Source organism: Pyrgilauda ruficollis, unplaced genomic scaffold (assembly GCF_017590135.1).
Source record: "Pyrgilauda ruficollis isolate IOZ18807 unplaced genomic scaffold, ASM1759013v1 scaffold15, whole genome shotgun sequence".
Lineage (NCBI taxonomy): Eukaryota > Metazoa > Chordata > Aves > Passeriformes > Passeridae > Pyrgilauda > Pyrgilauda ruficollis.
The window spans coordinates 8,511,450-8,537,606 of NW_024513654.1; the positions used below are offsets into that span (position 1 = coordinate 8,511,450).

At 43.7% G+C, this 26,157-nt stretch overlaps 1 protein-coding gene across 10 annotated transcripts in view; it reads right to left on the bottom strand.

Annotated features, from left to right (window-relative positions):
• Positions 1–26,157, bottom strand: part of TCF7L2 (transcription factor 7 like 2) — a 174,156-nt gene that overhangs the window by 108,166 nt on the left and 39,833 nt on the right. For all 10 annotated transcript variants that reach the window (XM_041461363.1, XM_041461371.1, XM_041461361.1 and 7 more), the window contains exon 4: positions 3,364–3,465. In XM_041461363.1, the coding sequence (XP_041317297.1) occupies positions 3,364–3,465 (102 nt within the window). The remainder of the gene's footprint in view (positions 1–3,363; positions 3,466–26,157) is intronic.

A 26,157-nucleotide genomic window follows, 5' to 3' on the forward strand; every position in this document is an offset into this window, starting at 1 on the left:
CACCATGAAAAAGCAGTATTAACCCAGCCCTCGGCACTGGGGACAGCAATCCAGCCAAATTATTCATGCTGGTCTTTTGCTTCAATTTTTGTAGTCTTAACTTAATGTTCTTAAACAAATCTGAAAGGAGGATGGCTGACAAATAGAACAGATTTTACTTTAGACATTACAGACGGCCATGTTATGCAGCCTTGAGTCATTAAGCTGAACTCCTAAGGGGAATTTCATTGGAGCGGGGAGTAAAAACTGACACAGAGCTTGTGGTTGTCATAGCCAAGCACTGAGAAGAAAGAGTGTTAAAAAGGGAAGGGGAAAAAAAGGAAGGAAAAAAAACAGGGGAAGGGAGAGAGAAAAAAAGAAAGTGAAGAGAAAAAAAAAAAAAAAGAAAAAAATAAAAGGGAAGGGGGGAACCCAAGCTGCCACACTCTCCTTTCCTCTCTTTGTAATCCAGCTATGAAGATTAACCTCAAATCCTGATTTCAGAGATAGGGGAAAGATAAGAAGTGATTTGCAGGTGTTAGCATTTTCCTACAGATCTTCAGGGCAGCCCAGCTGATTTGAAGATGAAAAACTGGCATGGGTACACTTGATGGGTAGACTAGACACAGCAACCAGGGCAGAGAACCAGTTTCTATCCCTACATGTTACACTTTTACAGAAAAATCAGGATGCCCATGAAATAGTCATCACTGTTCCACAAAAAGATGAACTGTGTTTTCACAAATGCAGACAGAAGTGGATATAGAGCCCTGTGCAAGAGCAGCCAGGTCCCAGGTGCTGTGGGCAGGCACAGCAGCAGCAACAGGGACACCAGAGATGCCTGACACATCCCAGGCCAACTGGCATCTGCAGCCACTTTATCTCCCCCAAATGCCATTACCCGCTCTAACTTTATTTACTAAAAAAAAAAAGACCATTTTCACTCCACAAAATTAATGTGGCCTGGGGTCGGTGCCAGGAAAAAGGGTGGAAAAAGCTGCCCCTTATTTATATATTTTAACAGAACAAGGCAAAACAGTTTGCTGCTAGAAATAAACACTAAACCTTGCAGAACCTCCCTCCCTCCCAAAAACCCACTGCTCTCCCCCCTCACTCCCTCCTCCGCCTCCTCTCCCTCCAACATTGTAAGTAGCACAAAAGATCACATTACAAATGCCAGCTGTGGCTCTTTCGGGAGAAGGTGGCCTCCATCTCGGAGGTAGTATATGTTCCTCATGGCCTAAGTGGTTGCTATGGTAAATATGCTTTTTATTGAATAGCAGAGTGAAACAGCTTTTAAAGAGATCCATAAGAACCCCATAAATGGTCAAAACACAAAGCAGATCAACCTCAGCCTCCCTGGAAGCAGGTTTCGCTTCGTTTTCCAAAATGATTGTGATTTTTGAACCCTTTTTGTATGTTTTGTTGACCACTCATCTCCACCTCGCCCACACCTGGGTGGAAGGGCTGGAGAGAGTCAGGGGAGCTGAGACCCCAGTCAAAGCCCTGAGCACCACAGGCTGCTTTTGGTTTTAAAGGCAAGCTCTCCTGCAGGGCAGGAGGCTTAGGGACACTGGATGCTCAGCACTGGGAAGCTCAGGTGATCCCAACCAAATTCATCCTGCCCTCCCCAGCTGCAGCTACCCAGGAGAAGCCTATGGCTCCCTCTCCATCGCTTCCTAGGAGCCTGTTCCACCATGCCAGAGCCACGGGAACATTCCCACCCCATGTCAGTCCTCTGACACAGCAGTAAAAAGAAAAGAAGTAAAATAGGAAAGTTTCTCTAGCTCATTTCTTATTAGGAGTAAGATGGTGGCAGGTTTTGATGACTGTAGATTTCTGATTAAGCAGCCAGACATCTTTTCTCTGATCTCTTCCTCCAGTGACAGCCCAGGTGGACAGGAAGGAAAAGCAAATTCTGAAAAGTGAAGCAGCCAGCACTAGATATCAACTGGGCAGATACCAGTCTTGTTCCAATTGCTCTCTGATGATTTGAAGGATGGTTTAGAAGCTATGGATTCTAAAATACAGGAAATATTTTTTTCCTTTTGAATAAAGAACTATGACACTCATCACAATGGGCTGACAATTCTCAATTTAAAGAAACAACAATGGAAAAAGAAGCACCTCAAAATGTTTAGTGTGATTTGAAATTTCTAGAAAAACCAATGTGTGCCTTGGATGATCTACCAGCTGTGTCAGCTCTAGACTACAGAGCAGAAAGTAAACAATGAGCAGTTTCTTTTCCTGGCATTTACCTTACCATCCAATGGTCATAAAAAAGTTTTTTTAAAAATCACATTAAACTTTATGATTTTTTTTCAGAAGAAATATTCTAACCCACCACATGCCATTCTCTTCATAAAAACGTTTTTTTAAAAATCACATTAAACTTGAGTATGATTTTTTTTCAGAAGAAATATTCTAACCCACCACATGCCATTCTCTCCAGAGTAGATGTCCCAGTTGAACAGTCAGAGCTAAGAAGCTATTTAACAATAGATGGCACTGACACTGGTTGTGGGTGAGGATGGACCACTGCATATCTCTGCTCTTGCAAATCACCACATAAACAAACCATTTCCTATTAGATCTCTATGGATGTTATTTTAGAAAGTAAAATAAACCCCCAAACCACTCTCATGTAAATTTGTACTGAACATTGCAAACTCAACATTGTTTTCACAACAGAAGCACAAGAAAAATTAATGGAGAATTTAAAATTTAAGTTAGAAGTTAATAAATAACAGTATTTTTTAAAATACTATTCATTATAAAGAGAGTTTTCTATTTTGCATGTAGTAGTAAACATTTGATACCAATGTTTATACTAAATGAGTAGCCATCACAACACAAAGGAACATGTGCTTTGTTGAACTAGGCTCTTTTGAGCCTTCACCCAGGTAAAAATCCTGACCAACTCTCATGCTCTCATCCAAGATTTTACAATAAGAAAAGATTTCTTTAAGTAAAGGACATAGAATAGGCTTGGTTTTGATTTTTCTAAGGCAATCTTAAGTCTAAGCTTTCCAGACAGTCTCTTCACTCTCTTTACTTCAACACAGATAGGTCAGATGTGTAAACCAGCCTGACTGGACTCCACTGCCACTACATAATCCTGCAGTGTGTAAATTTAGAGTATTTTTTACTCCCTGGTCTCCTGTAAGGCACATGGATGATAATTTCATAATTATCACTGATAACACAGCCCAGTGATAACAAAAGTATTCCCTCCTTTTACCACAGGCTTGTTAGGGATTTGTTTGTTTTGAGGTATTTCTCCTTTGGTCTGTGTAAAAGAAAACTGATGACAACCATTGCCATTAATGTCAAATGCTTTTTTTTTTTTAAACAAAGGAAGAATATCTTTCTGCGTTTACTTACAACAATGTGTGCTGGAGATGGAGACCTAGCATCCTTGAGGGCTTGTCTACTCTGAAGGCTCCCTGCCTGAACATCAAGCAGTGGCCATTTCATCTGCAGATACTGGATGGAGGAAACAAAAATGGGAAAAGAAAAATGAGTTCAGAAAAGAAAGGCAAAAGAAAAAAAAATAACAAATCTTAGGTAACATGGATAAAAAAGTATAAATCAAAACTTATGCAAGGAACTGAAACAAAAAATTAAGACAACCTTACATGTTTGTGGATACAAAATCTGTGCAGAACTAACAATCTCATACCGCTGTGTTACAGTTCAGGAATAAGAAAAAAAAAAAAACAGATTGCAAAGACAGTATTATAATTATAATAGTATATTAATTTTACTAATTGTAGCAAATCTGGAAGTAGCATAAAACCCACAAAGAAACAAAATAGCACAACCATGGAGAGGATGGGACAAGGGAAAAGGTGGATATCAGTGTCAGGAGAGGGAAAACATATAATGAATTAAGAATATGATCTCATTACTGAATGGGTCATCTGTCAGCCTTCTTTCAACAAATGTACCAGGTCAACTGCTCCAGCTTCCCGGTGCTGTACAAGCCCTAAAGACAGGGCACTACCCCAAAAAGACTGCTGGGTCTTAGCAGCTATTTTCTCTACTTTTCACCATTTCTGGAAGACACCATGGATTTTCTTCTGGCTTATCTTCTGTCAGACAACCCTGGCTGGGGGACAGCCACGGCTTTTCTGTGGCACTGCCACCACAGACAGCAGACAGGCTGGACACACACAGGTGCCCTGTCTGCAGCATATGGGGAACTGACTCAAAAGCAAGAAAAGCTTCAGCTCCCTGCACCAGAAGTGCTCAGTCCTGAACAAAAGCAGGCCCACAGAGAAATTAGTTATCCCAAACAAACTTCTGTGCTGTATATCTAAATATAATTTCAGCCCAGGCTTTTCTCTCTGCATGCTGCTGTGCTGTCCCAGTTAACACAGGTTAATATGGGACTTCTAAAAGCCCTGTATCATGCTGGAAGAAATGTGTATGGCCACATACGTTCATCCCCTCCCAGAACTAAGAAAAGCAGCTGCACACATAGATCAGGCCACTGCAGAAGCTCCTATTTTAGCACTAGACACTGCTTGACCTGACAGATCTATTCCTAGAAAATACCTACCAGAGAAATAGTTATGTTTACCCATTCCTTCCTTTTTTCTTTTTTTTTTTTTTTTAAGTAAGAGTAGTCTTGAAGAACCACCATGCACAGACAGCCCCCGGCACTCCAGGCGAACTGCGGAAGCTGTATCTGAATCTCCATGGAGGAAGGAAGGAGATCTGGTTCCATGCTTTCAGCACATCACTATCTATCACATTTGCTCACGTATGCAAAACATTTGCTCACATGCAAGGCCTGTTTGCTGCAAGACTCCGGGCACTGAGGTGCCCAAAAGGCAGAAGCCAGCAGGAGAATGTGTTACCAATTCCCATCACTTGGAGGGCCTGAGTTTTCCAAGCTACTGGAATGCAAATAAACAAACCCATACTCTGGATTTGTGCCCCATATGAGTTCCACAAGTTCCAAGAAGTCTTGTTTTTATTCATGTTCACATTTGGGATTTGTGCAATGTGGACCAGAATGTTTCAGCACTTCTTAAAAACAAGAAATAAAACCCAAACAAACCAGAACTAGACTACCGATAAGCAATATTTCTAAGTCTTACAACTCAATTGAAAGTCTCCAGATATTTGATCACTTGCATCAAATCCCTGCTCTTCAATATATGTGACCACAACATAAATTTTAAAGTTGAGATGATGTTAAAGCAACTTTCTAACCCTTTGTGGTTTCAAAAAAGTGAATAAAAATGCAACCCGAGTGTGTAGAATTTGGACCCAAAGCTTAAGCCAACCGAGAGCCAACTTTTAAACTTGAAGGGAAATCTGATACAGGACAGATTTTCAGATGCACTGTTAAACAAGTACACTGCTACATTTTCAAAAGTCCACCAGTTTTCTTAGACAGCAATGAAAACACCACCACATAAAGGGGCGCATGAATTTCCAGAACGGGTCCTGATGGGTCACAGCTACTATTGGCTTGCTCAGGTTTTCCAGACAATCAGTGAAGTGTTTTTCCCTTCTTCCAAGGAAAACGTCCTCACAGGATGTGTGCATGACTCTGCTTCAAAGTTCACAGTGGTTTTTGGAGAGCAAGAAGCTACTGCTGCCACAGCTGAAGCCTCTACAAGAACACGACAGCTCAAACTGTGGATTTTCAGGGAACAGACACCAAGCCATTACCCACAAAAATAAACTCATCATCTTCATTTTTCCATGACCACTCCACAGTCACAAGCAGCCCTGGAATATCTGTACAACCATGACAGCCTGTGAGGAGCTCAGGTCAGCAGCTGTCCTAAAACACAGGCTGAGAAACACGTGGGCTTCTCTGAGTCTGCCCCAAGGGCAGACAGAGGCATTGACAAGCAGCAGGGGTGAGCTCACAGCAGACCCCATCCAGTCAGTAATTATTGCAGGGATTACAAAGCCTTCAGGACTGTCAGTTGTGCTGTTTTTTACTAGCAATAAATTCCATTAGAAGAAACAGAGCAAGAAGGCATGGCTGCTCCCACTCCACCTCTATCCCACAACAGCCCCTGCTCTCAGCCCATACTTTCAGCTCCTACACCAGGCTGACCTTAGGGCAAGATGAACGTTTCAGAAGATCTTACTGTTACACTTTTTTTTTTCTCCTTTTAAAACCCTTAGTCTGGACTCTCAGTAAAGCCCTTCTCTTACCCACCCCTGGCAAAGAGGATCCAAGAAGTCTCACAGTGCAAAGGCTAAAGCACAAACAGCTTCTTTTGGACATGCACATGAAGCCCAGCAGGAAGAGTCCAAACCTGGAGGGCTCAGTTTTGCACACAAGCACAGGCATGGACAGCTTCCATTTCTACCAGTGGATAACACACCAGTGGGAGACAAAATCAAATAACCAGACCCAAGGGAAAGCAGCAAAGCACAAGGGTCAATAAAGCAACTTCCATGAGTTCTACCAAGTGGCCAGGATCCAGAGCAGCCTCCCAGCCCTGCTAAGGGTAAGATGTTCTGTCTGTCAGATAAGCAGAGGGGGCCAGAGCCCACAGCCAATGCCCACGTCAAGCTAGTGAACCCACACCTTCAACAGCAGGATGTTTGCAAAGGCAAAAAAATGTTTGCTGGCTTCAAAATGCCAGCCCTGTTGATAAAGTATGAAATATTAGCATTGTTTAAGGTGACGAGCCTGACTCAAGGCCTCCTCATCCAAGAATTGTCATGCCTGTAACACAATATTGATGTGGTGGCTTATAATTCTTACTTTACATAAAAGCCTCATTGTGTGCCAAATTCAATCTCCACAGGCTACCTGAGCCACAGATTTTTACAAGTCTACATTTCAGCGCTGCGAGTCTACAATACACATAATTTTCAATTATGTTAGGGCAGAACAGGATCACTGCCTATATAACATTACTGGTTGGAGGAAATGAGACTCAGCCCTACTGCCGAGAGAGCTAACTGGATCCAGATGGTGGCCGAGCGCCGCAGCCGGCCCGGGGAGCGACGTCGCAGCAGCCACCCCCTCCACAACTCTCTCTTTCACGGTGCAGGGACATGCCAAGCCCTTGCTGGGCTGGGAGCTGTCACAGGAGGATGCCTGGGCAGGGGGGAATTGCATGGAGAGGAGGGAGAGTTGTGATTGCTCTCGCAGGTTTACTACTGCTGCACTACACTGTGATATTCTTATTGAAAAGGAGAAAAATTAAGTCCTGCTGCAGCAGAGAGGTAAATCCTTTCCTTCCTCAAGCAACTAAATAGCAGGAAATCCTCTTCTCTTGGCCCTAAATGCAGATTTGAGCCAGACAGTTCCTCTGATTTGCAAGGAGTCCACAAAAATCCAAAGCCGACTTTCCCAGCCTTCTGACACTGCTTTTACATTCCTGCACCGGGCAGCTGCGAGGGGGCAGAAGGGTAAGAGGGAGGGAAATTTCCCACCAGCCTGCTCCTGCAAATGCTGGACACCCGCTCGCTCCTCTGCTGCTTCTTGTGTCTCGCTGTGGAAATCAGGACTTGCCTGTACAAACACTGAACTTTTCAACAAATTAACTCTAACAAATCTGTGCAAATTATTTCAGAACAAAACTGTTGAAATGGGCTCTGCTGGCCTGCTTTTAACATTTTTTTAAAATAATGTCATCGTGGTGCAAGTACTTTATTCCCTGTTTAACAACATGATCTGATGGGGATCATTAGCATGTGTGTGTTTTAAAAAAAAAAAAAAAAAAAGTTTTATGGCAAGTCTCAGAGAGCTTAAGCAAAATAATTGTTAAGCTCCAGGCCTCCATACAAGAATTAAAACAAGTTTGGGGCGAGCGTACTTGAGAGAAACCAAAGCTTTTAAAAAGGCTGTTAAATTGTCAGCACAAGGGAAAAGGCAAATGATTTGAATGGCCCAGATTTTTTCTGTAGAAAGGAACAAAAAAAAAAAAAAAAAAAAAAAAAAAAAAAAAAAAAAAAAAAAAAAAAAAAAACAAACCACCAAGAACCTTCCTACACATCCACACATCCCATCTACAACCAGAGGGTCCTGCAAAGCACAGACCCGCCGGGAGCAGCTCTGCATAGCCACCCCCCAAAGCAGCCACCTTGTGAGCTCTGGCTGGGCAAACAAACATCTTCCCCAAGTTTTCACAGCAGAGTTGGTCAAAAGCAGCTCAACTTCACATCCAGCACTCGAGGAGTTTGCTGGAAGCTCTAACTCAGGCCAGCAGCTGCCCCACAGGCCAGGGCAGGGCTCACAGCAGTGTGGCTGTGGAGGAAAGGATGGCACTGAGCTCACAGGTGTTTCCTGCAGCAGTGTCCAACCTGGACCTGTCCCCTTGTCACACTATTGTTTTCAATACTAGATTGCCCTACAAGTGATGTTCTTCAACATATAAAAACATAAACACAGTAAAGGGGGGAAAAGGCCATATTTTTAAACAGAAGGAAAGCTGCACAATGCTTTCCAGCTCAGGTTTCCTGCAGCTGGTGCTTATTAGCTCCCAGGAACTGAAACAAGCAGGAGCAGGGCTCCTGCAGACAGCTTGATGCCACTGGTCTCCAATACCTCCCCTAACCACTGGATCACATCTCCAAAGTCTGCACTTTCTCCCTGGATCTCAAATAGAAATATTCCTGATCCTAATTTTGGGGTCAGTCTCTCCCTTGGCCAGCATTGTAGAGTCACGTGAAGTACACACCTGGATGTCAACTTGAAGGTCAGGAGTTTCTCCAATATTTAGTTAGAAGCATTTCTGGGAGGGACATCTAGACAAATTTTAACCAGAGATAATCCAGAGATCACAATGCTGAGGGGAAGAGCTGATATTTATGGGGAAGCCAATAAGGAAAAAAGATTAACAAGACCATAATACCTCTCTACAGACAAAAAAAAACAAGTTGCAAGAGGATACTTATCTTGGTACCTACAAAGAAAGGTCTGTCACCTAGTGTCTCCACTTACATTAGAAGCAAAGCCTCTAAAGATTTAACTGTAGACCCTCAGCTTCTGCTCCATTGCTTAATTTACCTCAACCCCTTATTTCTGGTCTTCAGTTATCACCTTGTTTGTAGAGGTGTGTGTGTGAGAGCAAAATCTGGAGGATTTATTTTAAATAACTGAAGGAGGCTGTTGAAGGAACTTTAAAAAGGCCTCCTATTCCTTGCAGACCTGCAATGTCTGGAATTTTTTGTATGAGAAGTAATAGACACCACCCACGATGCTGAGCCCTTCTACAGAATATGCAATGCACCACCACGAGGCACAGGGGAGCTGCTCAAAACAAAAGCAGCAAGGTTGATTTCAGTGAGACCAATCCTTTCCACACAAAAGATTTCCCCAGAGCATTCAAGAAATTAAAGCATAAAATTGCAAAACATGAAAGTATTTATCATACATCTCCACTTTTCATTTTATTAACATAATCTTTTAAACTATTGCAACGCCACAAAAATAAATTATTAAGTAAAATACATAGATAGGGGGAAAGTGGTACAAATACCAGGAACTGGTAAATGTTATGTTCCTGCACTGATACATGCACATAAGGCCTCTTCCAAATTTAAAATGTCCTTTAATTCTCATTATTATTCTCTCTCATTGAGAATTTGAGTGACCTTGTCTCCTTCCCTTCCAGTAAAACAGGAGTCCCTGACACAGGGACCTTGAGTTGCCCATTTCAGTATTTTGCCCATGCCTTTGTCACATTGCTGAGGTGCTGCTAGGGCAGAAAAATGAGACAGCTGAGTCCTCCACTAGCTGAAAGTTAGAGAAATGTGTTAGTGATTAAACAGCCCAAGATCACCTAAAGGAGGGATTCCTGTATGCAGAAACCCTGGGATCTGGAACTGTCCCACTGAAGGCACAGAGCCACCTAAGGTGATGGGCAAAGAGGATTTGGTGTGGGATAAGGCACAAAGCAACAGGCTGAGCCCCACAGGTGCCTCGTCACCTGCAGCTCTCCTGACTGCAGATGTGGGAACATCCCAGAAAGAGCAGATCCTGTGCTTTCTCCTGACCTCCCCAGGCTCTTCTGCATCCCAGATGAGATGCAATGCAAGAGGTCCACCCCATTCCTACTGCCAGGCATCACCCCTGCTTGCACGGGTTTTCTGCACACAGTGATAAGGGTGCAGAGGAGGTGCCATGGGAAAGAGTTAAAGAGAATAACCAGAAGCTTCCTCAAAAATTATTGCCTATGAAAGTTCAAGCAAATGCAGATAATTATTTGCTCGCTCTGACATGGATGAAAGGCATTCTTGCCATCAGTTCTACTGAAACACTGAAGTAAAACAGGTTTTTTGCTTCTACTGAAGGCAAGGTTGGTGGTAGGCTACAGTTGAGTTCTGGGATACTGATACCAAGCATAAAGAAGCAAAGTAAAGGCTAATCAGCTACTGCAGGAATTTAAAATAATTTTTTTAGCTTTACAAGAGGAAGAGTGTTCATGTGACATAGAAGTACAGCATTACTTTCTGCAGTTCACATGGTATCTCTGCAAAGTAACTGCAGGCTATATTTCTCAATCCTGGGTGGAGCTTGGGAAAGCACCATTACTTTTTTCACATTTAATTTGAAAGACCCACAATCCTTGCTGCACAAACCAGCAGGTTGGCTGAGGACTATTCAGATATTCAGTCTGCAAAGTGCTAATCCAAAAGACAGGTACAAATAAAAGCATCATTTCAGTCAAGGAACAAGAATAAGCATTTTATCTACTTTACTTTAAACCAGAAAAAAACCCAACTTCATTTTTAAGCTACTTTCCCCAAATTTTCTCTGCAATCTGTTCTGCTGCACTTAAGCACTGAGTTTTCATTAGATGAAGACTGGGAGAGTTGAAAAATTTCAAGCAAGTCTTTCTGTAGGTGCATCTTGCTTAGACTCGCAGTTTAACCAGCCTCTAAGACTCACCAAAAAATTTGATGTACAGACACACAATTTCTCATCCTGGCAATCTCCCAGAAAGTGAGAGAACAATTGGTAACTAGCATTTGCATGAAGTCCAAGAATGCATTTTATGGTCTATAAAATATAATTCCTCTCCTCCCCTTTAAATCAAGGCAGTAAAGATATCTGACAGCACGTTAGAGACAGAGATCATGGCACTCAGCTACCTTCATTCAAATAGAGGAGCTGCTCCAGGGGAACCTTGCCTCCCTTAAAACCTTCCAACTCTGTTAAGAGCATAGCTCTATTTGTAAAGGAGGGGCTGTAACTTTAAGCTTTGCAACTACTTTTTAAAAATTTTTGAAAAGGAAAAGCAAGAAAAACCCCACAGCACAGCTGTGCGAGGAGCAAAGAAGGCACTCCAAATCTGCCCCCATCTTTCCCTTCACTTCCACCACTGGGGGTTTGGAATGAAATTGGAAACATGGGAATTTATTTCCCGATTATGGGAAGCATCAACCAGGCTCCTTCAGTACCCTGGTAGTGAAGCCCCTCAGGAAATTCATCTCTACATGACCACGATACTGAACTGGTACCATTTTCCACTGCATGTATTTGTGCAAAGACAAAAAAAAATTTTAAAAATTTTGACAAACAGACATAACAGACATAAAGAGGCCTATCTTTGTACAGCTCTGTCCTGTATCAGTCATAGAATCATAGAATGGTTTGAGTTGGATGGGACCTTGAAGATCGTCCAAAGTTCCAACTTTCCTGCCACAAGCAGGGAGACTGAGACCAGGCTGCTCAGAGCCCCATCCAGCCTGACCTTGGATGGGGAATCCACAATTTCTCTGGGCAACCTGCGCCAGTCCCTCACCACCCTCACGGGAAAGAATGTTTTCCTAATACCTAATCTAGACCTATCAGCCAAAAAAGGATTGATTTATAAAGTGCTTGGCACCTCCAGCTATCAAAAGCCAGCAGAGGCATGACAAAGGCAAGACACTAAAAGGATGCTCTGCAAGGCAAGTCCCTCTCCAAAGGGGCCTCCAAGATTGTCTTGGTTGGGAGGGGTTTCTTCACTCTTTGATCCAAATTCTCATCTCGGATCTTGTGAAGTACCTGTGAATGAGTGGCACAGGTGGGTGAGATCCCTGAGTAAAAGTGCTACAGGAAAATTTAGCAGTTTGCTCATTATTGTAACACGGCCTAAGAAGGTTTTACTGAAAGAGTCATATTTTCTTCCACTGTTGGGTAAGTGAAACTCATGACTCTAATCACTACCACAAAAATTCCTGTCGATGTAGCAATTCTGGGTGAACTGCCGGGAGCCACTCTCTAGTAAACCCAGCAAATTTCATACCAAATTTCCTGTCGCCTCCCTTGTGGTTTCCATGTGTGATTGGGCCTTCAATGCAACAAGGGGTAACTGCAGAATAAATGGCTCCAAGGGTTTCAGGCCTTCATGAAAATGAAGAACTTGCAAAATTCTCTTTTCCTAGGGGTGGTAAGTTTTGTCCTTTTTTTTTTTTTTTTTTTTTTTCTTAAAGGTTAACACAAAAATGTAACCTTAAGGCAACCTCAGGAAAAAAGTCCTGGAGATAACACTGGAACCAGCAATATTCTGACCTCCTAGGAGAAACTGGGAAGGTTGCTGTTGAGGTTTTGTTTTTCAGAAAGGCCTTGGAAAAAAAACTTTCCACTGCATCATATCCTGGTCCACATTCCTTGCAGTAATCTTTTAGCTCAGATGTGTGGAGATGTCTTTGAAAGATGTAAAAGAGGTCGAGAGTCCCCTCAGCTAATTGCGCTGGCTGAGAAACAAAACTTGTGGGCTGGGGTAGGATTTGTGTCAGCCTGACCTTCTGTGAGACCAGCTACTCCTCTGAATAAAAGCTTCTTGCTGCCTCTGCCAGAATCCTCCTGCCACTCAAGTATCATCTTGCTGTAACAAATTACTCCTAACCCAGGATTATGGCTCTTTCCAAATCCCTCCTAGAGAGCCGGGAAAGAAACATTCCCTTCCCAGGATTCGGAACCCCTATCAATAACTTTCCTTTTTGCTTCTCTGATGGCACCAGGTCCTGGGGACAGCAAGACTGCTGCACCCTTTTTCCTTCAACATAAAAGCTGGACGTCTCAATTGTCCATCAGAAGAGGAAATTGTGAAGGTTTGCCTTTGGATACCCATAGAAAAGACACCCCATCTGGCCAGAGGGAAAGATGACTCCTTGCTAAGTAGGAAGAATTATATTTAGGTGGAGGACTAAGTGAATCATTTGGGATGAAAGCAAAATAAAACAAATGAAGTATTCACTAAATCTGTGCTGTCACCTCTTGTTCCTGGGCAGCCACCCCGTGTGTTTATTTTCTGGTTTCCTCCAGCACCACCAAAACAATGCAATATGCATTTAGGTATTTAAAAGAAGTATTTTTAAAAATATTCTTAGTTGAATCATCAGCCACACAAACTGTTCCTCAAGAATACATAAAATGTTGGTTTTTCTTAAAGGAGATACAGAGAAAAAAAGATGTTAAAACAAATATGGCCCAGAGTTGACACCATTATGCATTATTTTTCCCCAATTTAAAGGGCACCCCCAATGAAAATAAGCCAAATTAACAGAAATTCCAAGTAAATAATGGCATGGCTTTAGAAAGGCACGCTGAGTTTTCAAGTACCTTTAGGTTATGCATTAAATGTAAGCAACTTTTCTTGAACTGGCATCATTTGCAGACTTAAGATGCACAAAATACACTACTAGGAGTTTTGAAGAAATGGGGGGGGAGGGCTTTTTGTTTATTCAGAGAGAAAATTTTTCCTCAGTTAAAAAACTACACTGCCATACCCACTCCCTGAGCTGAAAAGAGTGGAAACAAAAACCAAACAGCAAAATGAACTAACATGAAATAATCCTTTCAGTTTTAACAAATTGGTAAAAAAAGGGAAACGCTCTTTTTTTTTTCCACAGCAAATTGAAATCATACATTGCTCCATGTATGTACAGGGGGAAAAAATAACAAAAAGTATTTTCTGCTGCACAAGGAAAAATGCAACATGCATGAGCCTGCATTCTTCTTCTCCAAGTGTGGGTGGAAAAGAAGAAGGAGGGGAAGAAAAAAAAAAAATCAGAATTTTTTTAAACACCCATGTATAAACAGTGGCTTGGAGGGGCCTCTGTCCCAGGGAGAAGGGCACCAGCAGCTCTGCAATAGTTCATGTCCTGGAGGGACTGTGCCCCATGCGCCAGATTCCTGTGGTTGTGGCAGAGGTTTGTTTTGGAGAGGTGAGCGTGGCTCTGCCGCGCGGACACCCAGCCACGGCCGCGGGGAGCCCGCAGACACCGCGCTCCACATCTGCATCTGTCACACTTTCGAGCCACAGCCCCAAAGCTGAAACAAAGGAGTCATCAGAGCAGCCCTGAGCTGTATAAATCTGCAAATAGCTGAAAATGTTGCTCTTGTTGCTAAATATAGTGCAGGCATTTTGAACTGGCTGGCCCGCAAGGCAACTTTTGTATTTATTTATTTAAAGGACCACGGTTTGAAGACACTGAGTGTTTTTGAAGCCTGTTCATGTATGTATGTTTGCTCTCTCTCAATATTAATATGCAAAAAAAAAAATTTTTTTTAAATAACTTAGCAGGTACTAGAAAAACAACTTCCATGTAAAGGAGTCAGAGCTGAGCAGAAAGATGTATTTGACTTTGCAGCGGGAGCAAAAATCTCCTCCAAGGCTGGCAAATCATGTTCATACAGAATTAAACACAGAATAGCTTCAACCGTGCACCCTGATACAATTAGCAAATGCTCTGCTCCCTGTGGGAGCTCTCCCCAGGACGATCACATTCCTGCCTGGCCATGGGAAGGGAGGGATGTGGGTGGCAGAGCTGCCCGGGAGAGGGGAGGAGAGGCACAGCCCCTGGGCTAGGGAACGCCCGCAAAACCCCACAGGCATGGCAAGAGGGATGCACAGCCACCCACCCTCTTGTGGCATCCCAAAGCCAGCACAGGGATGCCCTTCTGCTGCTGAATCCCAGGAGCTGGGCAGCAGCTCGCCCTGTGCCTCGCAGGAGGCTGAGAGCCAGGGCTGCCTGTGCAGGAGCAAAGAGCAGGATTCCCCAGGAAGGGCTCTGGGATGGCAGCCCAGCCCCAAACCACACAGGAATCACTGCAACAGAGCACTCACCTATGGGATGCTCTGTGGGATGCTCTCTGAAAGCCAAGGGCACAACCCTGGACCTGAGGCAGCTGCTCAGACACCAAGGGGACACGGTGATCCCCACAGAAGCTCAGGACAAGGATGGGGGAACACACCAATCCCTCATGGCTCCACGGGAGAACCACAGCCAAACCGGCAGCACCTGAGGCTTCACATGCCTCTGCCAAGTGCCCTGTACCCACAAGTGCCGAATGAATATTTCAGGTTTTAGCCTTACCTGCAACTGCTAAAAAACCCCCAGTAGCTATTCGAGGTTTGTTACAGCTGTACAGCTGTCTTAAGAAAAAAGGGTAAAAAAAAAAAAAAAGCTTTTTCTTAGCAGGGCGGGGGGTGGAAGGGGCTGCATCGACAGCTCCAGTAGCCAGAGGCACTTTGCAAGGAGGAAAGTAGAACTCACGATGTGGGCAGGCCTCGGGTTTCTGAGCCTCAGGGCACATCCAAGAGACACAGCGTATTTACTGAACAGCCGGGAAAGCAAAGGCTCCAGCCTTACAACACCTTATAATCTTATTGTGGACGCTTATATTTTATAAGTATTTGAGGTTGAGGAGAGCAGGGTGGGGAGGGACACAAGAAGCCACTTTAGCTGCCTGGTGGGGTTCTGAGAGGCAGGTTTGTTTTTTAAAGATGAGGTAGGATGACTCCATATGTGGGTAATTATAAATGAAGCGACTAAGGATCAATGAGCTCCCTTTCATAGCAATCGCTTATTTATTTATTTTAAAAATCATGACACAGCATTTCTGTTCTATTTCCAAGTCAAATTTATCCTAGGTGGAATCAGGGGAAGAAAAACCAGGTTCCTAAACAGATTTTTTTGAGAGCATTAATAGACTGGAGAGCATCTGCGCAGGACAGCAAGTTGAAGTCAGCATTTCTGCATGCTGCACAGCCAACCCCACAACCTCAGGAGGGAACTTTCATCTCCACAGACCTGCACACAAAAGGTCACTGCAGTGCACCCTGCTCCCACTAAGGAGCTTACCTCTCACACGTAACATCAGGCTTATTAAGCAACGTGAGATGATACAATAGCCACTAATCCACGGAAAATTATTATTCCTTTCCTCCTGCCCCCAAGCAACACGGGGATTTGCAACATGCTGGTCTGTGGGATGTTACCTGAAGGACACAGGGAATTCAAACTGGCCTGCCCTCCCCATTCCTTTGGTGATACCTCCCAGTGACTTCCAGTGGGGCTGTCACGAGTAGCCCAAGTATTATAGAAAAATTCCTGACTTTGTATGGATTTAATCAGAAGAAAAAGTTGCATTCATAAAGAAAAAGGAAAAAAATAATAAAAGAGAAGGAGAAATAATTATTTCTCCAGCAATCAGGAGAATGGAAAAAAAAAAAAAAAAAAAAAGCAGGAGCTCAGTGTAATCATCCACTACCTCTTTCCATTGGTCCAAGAAAAGATTGGCAGCTCCTGCAAGACCTGCTTCAGGCTGTCATTCTGTGTAGCTGGATGTTTTGCCATCGCTTCTGAATGATAATTGGCTCAAAAATTAACACGCCTCAGTGTCCCTGTAGAAAGAGCCCTGTGGTCTCATCCAGTGGGGTCATTACCCGCCAGAGCATTCCACATTTCCTCGAGAGGGCACGAATGGCCTGAACTCCCACACACTTCAGAGCAGTTAATTCACTCAACAGGGCAAAGTATTCAGGTCAGGATTTTTCCAAGAAGCCATAAGGACCTGGGTGCCTGACTGGCTTTGCTCCTTTGTGAATCCCATCCCTTGCACTGGTGAGTGATTTAAGACCCACACTGAAGCTCTGTTCAAGGGGTCAAAAAATTTGCAAATAATATGCAACTAATACTTTTTCATTTTAGAAGTAAATTTAGAGAACTTTGAGCAATATCAGAAAGTGCTTTTATTCTCAAAATAATTTTAAACCTCCTCTCTCAGTTTATTAAGGCCATTAACTCTTCTCCTCATCTGAGGCCCTTATTTTGTTGCAGGATGAAGAAGAATACTCCTCTGTCTGGGGACTGATGGTACCCGTGGTGCATCTCTCTCATATAAATGTGTTGGAAAAAAAAACAGAGTCCTTTGGTTTTACTTTACTATGGAGTTAACACTCACATCAATCATTCCACATACATACACACCAAAATACACAGCAGACAAACCCATACTCTATCAGTCCTGCATAACGATGCCTTAAACTTATATTTATAATACATCAGACCAATTCATCCACAAGTGTTAAGAACCTCAGGGAAGTTACTGGAATTTTCAGTATTTTGTCCCTTAGAAACTCTGATTACAATATAATCACCACCAAGGCCAAACTATTTGTGACTGTATCTTGTGCTGTACCTCATACCCCAAGCCAAGCAAAATCATACAAAATTCCCTGCCTTATTACAGTGCAAAAGGGGAAAAAAAAATCAAATCAACCTCCCCAGACACACAGAGAATAGAGAAGATGGCAGTGGAAAAATGAATGGTGCAGTCATTCGCCCACACATATCAGGAGCATTACAAACAGAAGTGAATTTTAAAAAATCTGGGGAAGTCCATTCTACCTACTGTATGCTTAGGCAGGGAATGGTTACAAATTTAAATATTTTTTTTTAATTAAAATAAGGAGGAAGGTTTGCCAACAGACTTCAGCTAAATAATTTTGAAAATGGAGAAAACCCAGAAATGACAAAGCAAGGCAGCTGCAGGACAGGGCTAGGGCTGCAAGGGTGTGGAAGAGGCCACTGCCAGTGCTGGTACCAAGTAACAGCTCCCCAGCCAGCCAGCCCACTGCCTTCCTCATGCAGGAGGAATTAAAAAAGAAAAAGAAAAAAAACCTAACAAAATAAAATGCCAAGCCTGCCCTTCAGTAGGGCCTAGATTAATTGTGAATGCAAATGAAGCCCTTCTGCAGCACTAGGGTCCATTTCCAGGGAAATGTGTGCACCCGCCTCTGTTTACTCCAGCTCCAGCAATGCAGCACAACCTTCAGTCAAGCTATTAACTTGAACGTTGAACTTCACAGCACTGGCTGTCTTTCTCAGCCATTCTTTTGATGTTACCTCCAAAGCAAAAGATCAAAGACTTTGAGTGTGGTGAGGGGAAGTCCCAGGCTCTTAGCCTACCAGCCTGTGATATATGTTAAAATCCTGGCCAAAAGAGAGAGCGAAGGGAAAAAGAAAGGAAAAGCTAGCGAAGAAAGCATTCTGGCAGAGCGGTGACACAAGGAAGCGGCACAGCAAAATCCACATGCCACGTCTGCTCGGGTTCACCACCCCAGAAAGGGGGCTTGTTTCTCTGTCCCCACGCTTTTTGGCAGCGCTGGGTTGCTCCCCAAAATCTGCAGCCCCCAACACCCCTCTGCCACGAAGCCGCACCTCGCGCGCTGCCAAGACTCATGCCAGCAGCACTCCCAGGCGGAGAAGCATCCCTGGCTGGTCCGTGGTGCCAGCCCTCGAGCTCAGCAGGACAGGGAGAGGCAACACAGGATCAGGGCTCTGCAAGACATTGAATTTCCACGTCCGCCACAGGCTCCCAGGCCATCCTGAATGAGTCACACCAAAATAAACCCTTCGCCTCAGCCTTCCTGCTTGTAAAACGCGGATAATATTGCCCTGCCAGGATAACAGCCTATTCTTCCCTGTGGGGCCCCAGCAGGCAGCAGTGCTAAAGGCCGTGCTGCTATCTGCAGGGTCCAAGTCCACACACCCCCTCACGTGTCACCACACCCCAGGTGGCAGGAGGAACCCACAGCCACAGGGACAGGCAGCCCCCCATCCCAAAGGTGGGACTGCGTGGCAGTAAGGCAGCTTTCGCCGCAGCTCACCACCACCCTGCAGCAGACCTGGATGCCCCAGTCCTGCAGGAAAACATCTAGAAAGTAGCCATTTCCCCTGTCTCTCAGGCTGTTTTTGTTTGTTGGGGATCTGGGGGTTTTTCTCTGGGGTTTTTGTATTATTTTTATTTTAGCCACATGTTTAGAATAGGACAGGAAGGGGGCGACCTTTTTTTTTTCCCCTTTTTATTTTTTTAATTTTAACATTCTGTCCAATTATTTTCCCCTTCCTGAGCCTTTTTTTGGGTTTATTTATATTCCCATAATACACAACAGCATTCCAGATTTAGATGGTGACACTTGGTTGACACAGTCAAAAGTGGATCCAGTGCAGCCTGTCTGCCAAACCGAGCCCCTCATCCATCAGCCGAAGTCCTTTTACCGCAGGGTCATGAAGGAATCACGGACTGTTTGTCATTCCTTTCTACCAGTGTCCCTCCTAACTCTAGAAACCAAAACCCTCTTATGCTTGTCAGCTCCTCCTCTTCCCCACCCCCATGAATTCAGCTCTTGGCATTCACCAGCATAAAAAGCCATGGGATTCAAAACAGAAATTCTTCAAAACAGAATTCATGGCATTAAGCAGTAAGCAGGATATTCTGATTTTATTGTACTTTACTTACTCCTACTTAGCTCTAATCCTCACTCCCTAGACAGAGGCTCGCTCTTGCTGTCAGTGAAGTCGATAGGAATTTGGCTATTGACTTCAATAGAAGTGGGATCAGTTCCTCACATCTGTTGCACAAGGCAAGCAATATGCACAGCAAAAAAGAAAAATAGGTGGGGAGAGGAAAATAAAGGAGAGAAAAATCTCCACGCTGAATTATGAAATTATAAATTAACGCAAATCAGGACTGCACATAATAGTCACAGGGGACCTCCAAATCTGCAAACCAACATTATCAATTCCTAGACCAATTCCTGCTTTCATAAAAAAGCAATCCAAACAACTTATGGGGGGGTAAAAAAACCCCAAAACACGCACACACAAAAAAAAATTACTCTCCAGTCAGAGTTTCTAATGCACCAGCTGGCCTGTCCAGTATAGATTTTCATACCCAGGAATCCCTCAGCTCCCTTCCCAGCTCTCTGCTCCCCAGAGGTTTGGAGCACAAGGAGAGAGGAACAGGCAGGATCCCAGCCTGCAGAAGATGGAGCCGATGGAGCAGTGCGAGAAGTCAAGTACTAGTTGCTGCTCCACAGCAGGAGCAGGATCCAAAATAAACAAGACCTAGATCTGGAACGTGATCCTGCCCTGCGTCACAGCCCCGCGATAATGCACCAGGAGTCAGGATTTCTTGGCATCAAGCACGCTCTGAGCAATAAACAATCCAGTTCTCCAGAGCTATGAGGGATGCAAAGGCAGCTGGGGAGGGAAGGAAGAGGAGAAGGAGGAAAAAAGAAAGATAAATGAAAAAGAATTATCTGTATAAGACAAAAAAATGCATAACATGAGTATGCAAAGGTGGAACTTTCAAAACCAGGATGGAAAGAAAGAAAAGAAGATATGGAAATGAACTTTATAGACCTCCTACCTGCAAAGATGCTGTTCAAGAATTCAGCATCTTGGCCAAATAATTTCTCTTTGTGATAAATTAAGGGCAGCAATAGTAGCTTACAATAGAACAGCCCCAAGATTCAAATTCTCCACCTGAATCTCCTTAACTATAACTAAAAATTTCAAAGTCCATTTAAAAAGATACAAAAAAACAAGTAAATACATAACAATCTATCTGGATCTCAAAAATTCCTGAAGTCTGTTTGTTCACTATGCTCCATGGCAATCAGAACAGCTACTCTCCTTCTCTGTTTATACTCCATTTCAAGTTGTGGTTCTTAGTACGTGCAGCACGTTCACCATGCCAGAAAAATCCCTTAGCTTGGAAAAAGCCAGGAAGAGAATGATGAAACTGGGGAGAAAAAGAAGGCAGGGACAATATTTTGCTACAAAAAGTACAGATGGCATTTGCGCTCAGACAGGAGCTAACGCAGCGCCTCTAAGTCTCCAATCCACCCAAGTACTTAAGCACCTGCTTAACTTTTAAGCTGGAGCAGCCCTGAAGGTTGTGGTGTATTTCAAGGTGCTCCAAGGCACGGTGGATCTGTGTGAGTGGTGCTGGCCGAGTCACTAACATTTACTGACTGCACGGATGGCAGAGGAGGCTTAAAGCTGCACAGCAAGTGCCTTTCAAAACCATCAGACCTGCGAAGGAAAATCAATACAATTTGCTTCTAACCATCCAGTGTTCAAGTCAGGTTTTTTATTGCTGACCCACCTTCTTGCTCTCCCATCCTGCCTGATCCAAAATGCCCCAAGATGTTCATGTAATGGCACCAAGGGAAACCCTAGGTCAGGGCACAGGGATGTGATGGGAACCAGAAGAGAGTGTCACATACTGCTCATTCTAGCATGGTGTAAAAAGTCACCCCCTGCAACACAGAAATTCTCACAGAATTAAATCCCATATAATCCCATTTAGCAGAAACAAGGTAGAGTGGTATGCTGTTGCTTAAGACATTTTAGTCTTGAAGAAAGTACATTTTGCTTAAAATCTAAAAAAAAAAAAAAAAAAAAGAAAAGAAAAAGCCCAGTCTTCTCTTAAAAAACTTGAATGGAAGACATTTTAAACCAGAGTTTTAAACTCCTCTGTGAAGGTACTTTTTGTTTGCTGGGTTTTTTAAGAAAGTTACAAGGAATAGAATTTTCACTCTTTCCAAATTTTTTATAGCGGCACATATACGTGCTACCTAGTTCATATGTACAAATAAATGTACTGAGCTAATATTAAACCAGCAACCAACTGCAGTGAGACAGAAGCATTTGCTGCAAGACTATACAAATACAAGTAAAATAAAATACACGCTGCTTCCTAAATTAAGAGCTGCTAACTGTGTTTACAACTTCTTTCCCACTGGGAAATGCTATCTGTGGTCCAGCAGAACACCTTCCCCTCTCCCCCAGAGCAAATGACCTACCAACTAAGTACCAGCTTTATACTCAAGTTGGTCAAGTAGGTTTTTGCTTAACCCACAGGCATTTTTCATATTTCAAAGTTTCTATTAACTCCCTACTGATGTACCCTAAAAGAAGTTTTTAAGGGCTTGGAAGCACATAAATAAAATAGACTTTGCTGGACCAGCACAGATGAATTGAAAGTCGTTCACCTGCAGTGGTGGTGATAAAAATTTTAGATGTAGCTGCACACATGGCCCCTCCACAGACTTCAGATAGCCGTGATTTCCAGCCATTCAGCAATCTCCTGGCCACTGAGCTGCCTCAGTTATGAGACAAGCATCAGGACAGGACCTGGGGTTTGGGTTGGGTGTTTTGGGACTTGGTTTTCTTCTGTTTGGTTTTTTTTTTGGCTGTAGCAAAGCCCTCTTTAGCTGCAAGGCTGAAAGAAGCTGCTAGCCTGTACAGTGATGATAAGAAACCTGGAAGAGGAGAGGGAGATGGCAAGGAAGAAAATCTGGGAGGAGGGAGGGTGACTTGATGTGAAACCCTGAAGCAGAAAAATAAAGGTTCGCTTCAAAGCTAATGCTGTGTACTAACCCTTCTGCCCCTGTTTGCTCTGTAAGGCACATGCCCAGCTAGAGACAGACCGTGCCTGCGAGGTAGAAACTCGGAAGGAGTGACCAGAGACTCAGCTGCTTTACTGACCATGTTCAAGCCACTAAAAAACGGATGAATGCAAAACTGCCCCATCCTCTGTGGTGTTATGTCAGCAAACACGGTCAGAATTAGTTATTGTCCCTTTTTAGCTTCCTTCTACTAACTTTGCACAGTAATTTGATAAAACCAGACAAAAAAGTAAACACACCTGTATTATTACTATTATTATTGTATTATTATTTTTTCCTTTCTTTAGTCCCAAAGTGCTTTCCACATCTAAACAGAACTCCCACTACAATGAAGTGCCTAGCTGCAGATTCTGTTTAAAGACTTACAACAGAGGATCAGGTCACAGCTCTCATAAAATATCCAGCAATTAACTCTTCCTATAAAGTTCATTTGGCAAAAGAACCTTCAGTCCTGCTTTCTCCTAATACAGCTTTCTGCTCCAGCCCCCGCAGCACATGTTAAGCTGAGAGTATTTTAGGTACTGTCTGGGCTACAGAGCCATGATAAATTAAGCACTGCACAGTTGCATGAATGAAATGAATATACAGAACCATTGAAAGCATGCTAATGTTAATATAAGGGAACTCCTACAGATAATCCCAAATTTTCTAATCCCTTACATTTTTGACCTATGTGAAAGGATTAACAGTCCCAGTCCCAAGACCACTCATTAAGCAGAGCATCCTCACCACAGCCTTGCTGAGCCCTGCACCACTGCTCCCCACTCAGCTGTGGGTCCCAGTGGGTCAACTTCATACTGTGCTCCATCAGTAATCCTAAACAAACCTGTACCTTGTTGGTACCAGTCTGTTTCATTCTGCCTTTTCTCAGGCTCGCTCTTTTGATGCATTTAAAGTAATTTTCACCACCTTCCAGAGCCCCACCACCCGGGGCAGTCACAAACTCATGTTCAGCAGCCCCACAGAGGGTGAAACACTGGGCAATGCTCACCACTGCCACCACTACCAAGAGTAATAGCATGGAACAGGGACAGAAAGGCTACCAAAGGCACTGTGTATCATCTTCTTCATGCAGGAAAATGTTTTCCCTTTAAGAAAGAGATGTCGATATACTGAGAAACATATAGATTTCATAAAGGGAAAAGGAAGGGATGATCTCAGAAATCAAACAGATATTCTCCATATCCCTTATTAGAGACATGAGGCCATTTCCCCTTCAGTTCTGCTCAGAGGGGATTTCTCATACATTTCACATGCAAACATCCCAGAGAAAGCAGGACTTAGGAAGAGACAAGAAAAAACACACCATATCCTTGGCAGCTTAAGACCAACTTTGCTAGCATTCAATAAATATTCTCAGGAATCCTGCCCTGTAGCCTCTCATGCAGAGGCAAACCCTTCTCTACCACTTCCCAGACAGATATCAGAGCCCCAGAGAAATGCAGCACAGACCTTTTATTTCCTCTCCACAATATGCAGCAGGTCTGAACATAAACATTGGTTTCTTGTCATTACAACTTCGGCATATATTTACAGAAGACCAACTAAATAACTTAAGATTATTATCAGGGTATAAATCAATTTGCAGCAGACACTTTGGATATCAACACAACCATTAGTTATTGTGGAGCAAAAAATAGAAAAAGGAAAAGTTTTCTTTGTGGTGTGACTCTGCCTCATCAGCTTTATTTTCCTCAAATCACATGGTTGCCCACAGCTGCCATCAACTACTTTCATTTCAATTTTGATTCTGTGATTTTAATTCCTCCTTTCCAATAATGGCCAAAATTACTGGCAGGAGCAATGCCGTTGATAAAACTACCTCCCCAAAAAATCTCACCTGAGCAACTCCAATGAGCATATTTTCACAGGGATCTCACGTTTATTTAACACAACTCAGGCAAGGTGCCAAGGTGATTTACAGATAGTGCTAGCAGATGCAAATATACTTGGCCAGGAACCATCAGGTACAGACACAGCACATAAACACACAGGCAGCAAACATGCCAAAGCCATGTGTCTTGAAAACAGTTTCATTAGTGGTCTGATGGCTGTTACTGGCTCTCTGCAGCATCACAACTACAACCCCCTCCAAAGAAGTGTAAAGCTGTCCTATAAATGACATCAAACCAAAGAAAGACCAAGGTGAAAAATACTGTAAGGAAAGTCCCCCTCACATGCTTGATTCTACCCCAGTATGTGGAAAACAAAAGCCACAAAATGAATCCAAATATAAACACACCATGGATGATTCTGATGAATTTGGTAAGAAAACAACTCTGTTGTTATCCACTCAACCCAATCCCACATGGAGGGGGGAGAAGTGGGGTACCTGACGATCTATTTTGTGCTTGTACACTTGCAGTTATTAACACAGAATGTGTGACCAGATGGGATTTTGGAAATGTAAAGTATTTAACTGGTGAGTAAATGCTCCCTCTTAACCAAGGCATTGATTTAACTCAACTGCCAATGTCGCCTGGGCTGCTGGAAGTTGGAGAAGTTTGAGTTCTTCACTCAGATGCAGAAAGCAGCCAGATGTGTCCAGGATGAGCAGCCACCCTGCTAAAGCCCTTCCTCCTCATCCTCTCAATATTTCCTTATTCAAAGGACAGTTATAGGAACTTATCATTGCCAGCCCTCCTCTTTTAATCTTATGATAAAAGGCCAGGTATGGGAGACTTGGAAGATTTTTTTTAACTTTAAGAAAAACCATAGTACTTTGATTTAATTTTTTAATACACTTCCCACACAATCACCATCTCCAGTCATTCTTTGATACCCTCTTGGACCCATCCAGCAACACGCTCTCTAAGCCAAGACCTATTTAAAGACCATTCCCATGAGGAAAGTATACTCAGCCCCATTCTGCAGAGGGGCAGGACAGGGCAGAGGGATTTTGAGTGGTTTGCTCCAAAAACGAAAACAGTAAGTTTGTGGCAGAGCTGGAAATAGATCCCACATCTCAGCTCTCCATCACGTGCATGGCCCCACGCCACCCCCAGCCCACCTGCTGTGGTGGGTACGTTCTGCTCTGCTGCAAAGGCCACCCCGTGGGGCTGCAGGCAGGCAGGAGCTGTGGCAGCGGGCAGATCTGTGACCCACAGGGCAGGCAGCGAGGCTGCCCCTCAGCACCAGGGACGACAAGGGAGCAGGGCCTCGGGCCTCCGTCCCGCAGGGAACCAGCACGGCAGGCTGCTCCCACTGCAGCGTGACTTCCCCAGCATTGCTATTCTCGGATATTGTCCTGCTTTTGAGGCTGGCAGAAAATAGCCTCAAGTACAGCAGGCCCATTCAGCACTGCTTCCCCTCGCCTCGCTCGGGTCACAAACGTAACGGGCCAGGTCACACAAAGTGCTAATATTAGCGGATAACAGGGACATTTTTAAACTTCTAAACTAAACTAAATTTGCTAGGACAGGCAGGTCATTCACCATGGTTTCCCTTGGTTTATTCCTTTTTTGAAATGGCCCACAGCAGCGCGGTCCCAGCGTGAAGGCCAGCCAGCGCAAAAAAGTGGGATGTTGGCAAGGTGGAGCTAGCAACACCTTTACATGCACCATCTCACTCTCCATCCCAACCCACATCCTCTCCTCGCTGTCTAACTGCCTTTGTTGGGGTGGAGAGATGGCACCTTGGATAAAGCTGCCTCCTGTGCACAGGGAGGGCTGGCCATGCCCAGCAGCACCTGCAGCCTCTCAGGTACAAC